Below are 6,000 nucleotides of genomic sequence, written 5' to 3' on the forward strand. Positions count from 1 at the left end.
TTCTCCTTGGACCAAGAAAGGCTGAGAGAAGATTTGAAAGAAGTGTACGGGTTTAGAAGGGACAAAGGAAATGAGGGGAATACTTTGTCAATGTAAGGAGAGATGATCCAGAATTCATTGCTTGTAAGGTGTGCTGGAAACAGTCAAACAGAATTAGATAGATACGTGGGGGAAGATAGTTCTCAAAACTATGAGGTAAGGATTGGGGGAAACTGGCTTGGCTGATCTGCATGGAGCTGGTATGGACTAGATGGGATGAAGGGGCTCCAGTCCCTATCACTTGTATCTCTGTTTGGATATGACTTGCACCTTTTGTCCTGACCTGCCGAGTTCCTCCAGCATTTTGCTCTGCTCTCTGTTGCTCTGCTTCTACCATATGGATTCAAACCAGATTTTATATTCTCTCTCATTTCAGTGATGGTGAGAGGACCAAAGCCAAACATTTGCTAAAGCGAAGTCGCATTTTTGACAGTGACAATGAAATGGATGACAAAGGTAAGATAATTTTACTTAAATTTTTTAAACTGTAGGATGCTTATTTTCCCTTCAGGAAGATAAAGTGCATTCGGTAGTTATAAGCATTGTTCAACAATTCATGGAAATCATTTCCCTCTTTTTTTCTTCCCCTCAACTCAGCAAATCTTGCTCTAAAATTGGACCGTTCATTTTGTAGCTTACCTGTTGAGTCTGCGCGACCTTGAATCACATTGTGAAGGCCTGAATGTCCATAATAAACTAGAATCCGGCCTTCGCCGCTTTCCCCCAACCATGAAAGCACAGTGACTCAGAGAGTCTGGAGCCACTAACTATTACACATTAATGCTAGAAGCTGGAATAAAAACTTGTTACATTAGCAGGAAATGCTGGAAGCACTCAGTAGATATGGCTGTATCTGTGAAGAGAGAAACAGTTAACACCAATGTTTATGACCTGCTGAATATTTCCATTATTTTCTGGCTTCATTTCATATTTCAGGCATGTACGATTTCTTTGCTTTTTGGTAGAAGCTAGGATGCATTTAAAGCACAGACAGGAATTGTTACTAACTCCACTGTTTTGATGATCTTGAATAAGGACTTTCAGTTGAAGGCACACCTAAAGTGGAGGCGATGGAGGACTCTGAGCCAAACTCCGATGTCTCTGACTCCGAACTCACCCACAGAGTGGTCAAACGACGCCGGCGAGCAATTGAAGATGATGATGATGATGATGAATGATTGATTGACCTTGATAAACTTAAGTCATTTGAAGTGGTTTTGAACACTGGGTCACACAAAAAGTAACTTGTAACCAAGGAGTAATGTCATCAACAAAAACTAATGTTCATTATGTAAGTTTTGTAAGCAATTTCATTCAAAGGATGAAGTGTTACATTTTATCTATCTTAAATCATCCTTGTTTGTAGTCAAACACTCTTTAGTAAAATCTATTAAAATTAATAAAAACTCTCTGTAAAGTTGAATGTATCCTTTTTTAAGAAAAATTGTCCTGGTATCTTGTGAAAGGGAAGAAGAGCACTGTTACTTTCAAGAATTCTAACTGCAGTCCTTGCCGCATATTGGATGCTGGTGTAACATGGCTGCAGGCAGTAACAAGGGTGGTAGAGAAACAGTTTACTCAAGAATTGAAGGCATTACCTGAGCAAGGCAATGGTGCATGTCAATTTTGAGCCAACAAGTTGATTTTGGTTGGGGAGAGTGGTTATTCTGCACAAAATAAACATGTTGGCCTAGCAAGAGGAAGTGAGGGAGGTTATTTTATCTCATGGCCATAATTGGCATTTTAGCAGAACAATTGGTAGAAGTGTAAGGTCGGTGATAGGGTTTAATAAGAGAATGGTTCGATGAGGTTCAATCAGTTTAAAATAGGAAAGGAAAACAATTGGTCCCACTTGATTGCTTTAGTCACATTTTCATCCCTCTGTTGGTAGTGGCAGAGAGTCTGCTAGTGTCAGTTGTAACCCATGTCCACCTGCAATGAATAGTGTGTGTGCTGTGAAGGAGAGGACTTCTCTTCCTGTTTTACTCCTTCAGTGTAATTGGCTAGCTACATCCTCCTTCAATGAAGAACAACAATGTCATGAATTCTACACTTTTTTGTGTAGCTCTGGATATTTTCCTTTCTGTGTTGGTATTTGTACATCTTAAACCTGATGCGTTGAGGGAGCTAATAAACATGTTAACTATTGAATTTTGCCACTGTTTGTTTCAGGGTGCTTTTAATTGCTAAGGGAATACATACAGTTTGGTGTGCTTGGTTGATTTAATTTTCAAAGAGTGATGAGCATTCATGCGTACTAGATTAGACAGAAAGGTTATAAAACCCCATCTACTTGTTTTGAATAAAGTCTAATTTGATTTCTAGTGTGCACTTCAACAACACTGAAGAGGTCCATTGCAGCCTATCTCTGCAGGATCTTTACATTCACATTGAAACCCAACCCTCGAGTCCCATTGCTTTTCCAGTTATCACATTCAGGTACATTTGTCCATACATCGGAGAAACCAAATGCAGATTCGGCAACTGCTTTGCAGAATGCCTCCAATCAGTCAGCACTGAGCTTCCAGTTGGTTGTCACTTGAAGATCATGAGACAGGGTCTGTTCCACTGTTCGATTATGGCTGATTTATTTTCCTCCTCAACCTCATTCTTTTGCCTTCTGAAACCTCTGATGCCTTTACTAATTAAGAATCTATCAACTTATGCTTTAAATATAGAGTCATAGAACACTACAGGACAGAAACAGAAACTATTATTCTGCCTAGTTTCATCGACCTGCACCCAGACCATATCCCTCCCAGGAATGTGCTAATCCAAATTCCTCTTAAAAGTTGAAATGGAACCCGAATCCTGAATTTCAGCTGGCAGCTCATTCCACCCTCTGAGTGAAGGGATTCTCCTTCATGTTCACCTTAGATTTTCACCTTTCACCCTTAACCCATGACGTCTAGTCTAGTCTTGCCCAACCTCAGTGGAAAATGCCTGCTTGCGTTTATGCTATCTGTACCCCTCAGAATGTTGTATACTTCTATCAAATCTCCCCTCATTTTCCTGTGGTCTAAGGAGTAAGTACCTTTCCCTGTACCTCAAGTTGAGCCAACATTCTTGTAAATTTTCTCTGCACTTTAAATTTTATTTACATCTTTTCTGTGGGTAAGTGACCAGAACTACACACAATAATCCAAATTAGGCCTCACCAACATCTTATACAACTTCAACATAACATCCCATCTCCTGTACGCAGTACATTGATTAATGAAGGGATGTGCCAAAAGCTTTCTTTACAACCCTATTTACCTGTGATGCCACTTTCAATGAATTGTGGACCTGTATTCTTAGATCCCTTTATTCTGCCGCAGTCCTCAGATCCCACCTGTTCACGTTGTTACGAACCCCATAACTGGGTCACTTACCAGCAAAGATAGAGAGGTCCGTTGAAGTCTGATGATATGATTTTTAACAGTATTTATTAGTAAAAATACACAAAAATAATATCAATGCAAACATACAGATAATATACGTCGTCAATACTAAATCCAAAAGTGCGGGTATGATAATAATAAGAAATAAGCTCTATCGTTGTCTAGGAGATAATGTATTGTCCGATGGAAATATAAAAGTCACTCAGTTCATGCAGGCTGCAGCCTTTGGTTGGAGGGAGAGAGAGATTTTGAGAAACTTGCCGACTTTCTTTTTATGATTTCGATCCGTCAGAGTCTCATTGGTGTGGCCGTTCACTTGTGGCCTCTCCTTTAGCTAAGCCAGGGGTCGGCAACGTTTACCACTGAAAAAGCCAATATGGACCCATTTCCCACAGAAAAGAAAACACTGGGAGCCACAAAACCCGTTTGATATTTAAAATGAAATAACACTGCATACAACGGTTTTTTTTGCCTTTATGCTATGTATAAACAAACTATAATGTGTTGCATTTATGAAATTGATGAACTCCTGCAGAGAAAACGAAATTACATTTCTGCATGCAACAAAAACATTTTGAACTCCGAAAAAAAGATGTTGGGTTGAAGGTTACTCCATAGTTAGCCTACCTTGGATCGAAGAATTAAAAGAAAGCGCGCACTGGCGGGTGTCAGGCTTTGGCAGTGGTGATGTATATTAATAGCGATAAAAAACACGTAGCGGTGTGCTACACTCAGCGCTAAGTCAAAGGTAGCTTTATTCAAACTAAACAGCCTTGCTTTAAAGCCTCCCTCAACCCGTCCCCGTGGGCGCGGATGCTCCAAAAGACACGTACTCACAAACCCCCGTAGGCTATCTCCCTTAGCCGGAACGGTGGCTAATTGTGAGCCGGTTCGGATGTGCCAGGAAATGGGGTCTCCACAAAGTTTTTAGATTGTACAAGATCACCATAATCTTCAAATTTCGAATTACATTTCAAAAACTCACAAACCACGAGGAGCCGCATCACAGAGATCAAAGCGCCACATGCGGCTCCGGAGCCACAGGTTGCCGACCTCTGAGCTAAGCTGTTCTTCCGTGGCGAGCTCGCCAATCCCAGGCAAGGGAAGGACGCACACGAGCCCCCCACCGGCTGTTGCTATTAAATGCTGTCACGGGATTTCCAGCGTTTCTCCTGGTGCGTCTAAAAGGGTTGTTCCCCAGACCCTCTTTTATCCTTACTCACGGGGTCTCAGATGTCAATCAGGTTGGGATGATGCAATCCCTCAACCAGCCCACTCTGGTCGTCCCCTGAAGGGCTTCAATGAATAGTACAGTACTCAATACACAATTCCGTCTCCGAGAGACAATAGCCGTTATCAGTGGTTCCGTTTCACTGAAGTCAGGACACATTCCAAGCCTTGTGGATTCTCTCTCATTTCATGGGTCCCAGACCCGAATTAATAGCGATCTTGAGATTCTCAAAAAGGAGGGGGCAACTTTGTACCCTTCGGCCCCTCAGAGTTGTGTCACATTTGTAACACCCCCTTCCTTCTAAGATTTTTACCACCGTTAAAAATGAATTAATACAGAGTCTTATAGGATTTCAGAATCTAACACAATACAGAAGTTTTTTTTCACTACAGAGTAATACAGTTATACATTCAATTCAGCATCTAAACAGTTAGCGATTACATTGTCACTTCCTTTGATATCCTAACATCTGTACTTTAATAAATTCTTGTAGCATCAGACTCCAATTTAATAACCACCTATTTTTATTCCTTTTCTTCAGCAAACAAAAACTAACAAGTTGTGATCTTAGCTTACGTGTATATTACAAAAGTTCATGCAAATACTAATCTTTATTTTACTTTGAAAATTAACAGTCAATCTTCCATGGGGTTGTCTTTAGTATTCACATGCTTTGTCGAAATCCCTTAAAACCGGATCCTGTTATTTAAAATGGCATCCCGTCAACCCTCGCCCCGTTTCAGTTAACTCCCATGTGGTGAGCTTGTGCACCAGTGTGGAATAGGCTTTCGCATGCTCCTTTCATAGGAGTTATTTTATCAACAATGTGTTCCAAACTTAGACCATTTTCCGAATTTCCATACAATTCTTTAATTTTAAGCAAGTTGGTAGCATGAGTTTTCAGTTTAAACTCTGCAAGCGATCTCTCTTTGTCCAAACAGCATTTCAAATTCTGCCTCTTCACAGCACACTCTTGAATAACAATAGCGTGTGGGGCACCTTTACATTCCAAATCAACCTGTAATTGATTCGCAGGCACCATGTTACCAAGCCATTGTCTCTGTAGCCTGGTTGCTGCTTCTGACATCAATCCAGACTTTAAATTTTCTTCATTCAATTTAGGAACTACACTTTTCCCTTTCCCTCCAATAATAATATTCACCTCACCACCTTTTATCTCCTTACTAACTTTTAACACACCTTCGAACACAAACACCTGGGAATTCTCACTTCCCACTAGTACTGAGGTTAACCCTTTCTTCACTGAACCAAGTCCATCTGACCCACAAGGACTGCATTCCTTTTCAACTGAATCAAATACCTCAGACTTTTCCTGAGTTCCATTAC

General features: G+C 40.6%; 1 protein-coding gene across 2 annotated transcripts in view; it reads left to right on the plus strand.

Moving 5' to 3' along the window:
• Positions 1–2,169, plus strand: part of timeless (timeless circadian clock) — a 78,626-nt gene extending 76,457 nt beyond the window's left edge. For both annotated transcript variants that reach the window (XM_059956315.1, XM_059956314.1), the window contains 2 exons: positions 416–495; positions 1,075–2,169. In XM_059956315.1, the coding sequence (XP_059812298.1) occupies positions 416–495; positions 1,075–1,217 (223 nt within the window). In that variant the 3' untranslated portion in view covers positions 1,218–2,169. The remainder of the gene's footprint in view (positions 1–415; positions 496–1,074) is intronic.
• Positions 2,170–6,000: the final 3,831 nt, after the last annotated feature.

This window comes from Hypanus sabinus, chromosome X1 (genome assembly GCF_030144855.1).
Source record: "Hypanus sabinus isolate sHypSab1 chromosome X1, sHypSab1.hap1, whole genome shotgun sequence".
Taxonomy (NCBI): domain Eukaryota; kingdom Metazoa; phylum Chordata; class Chondrichthyes; order Myliobatiformes; family Dasyatidae; genus Hypanus; species Hypanus sabinus.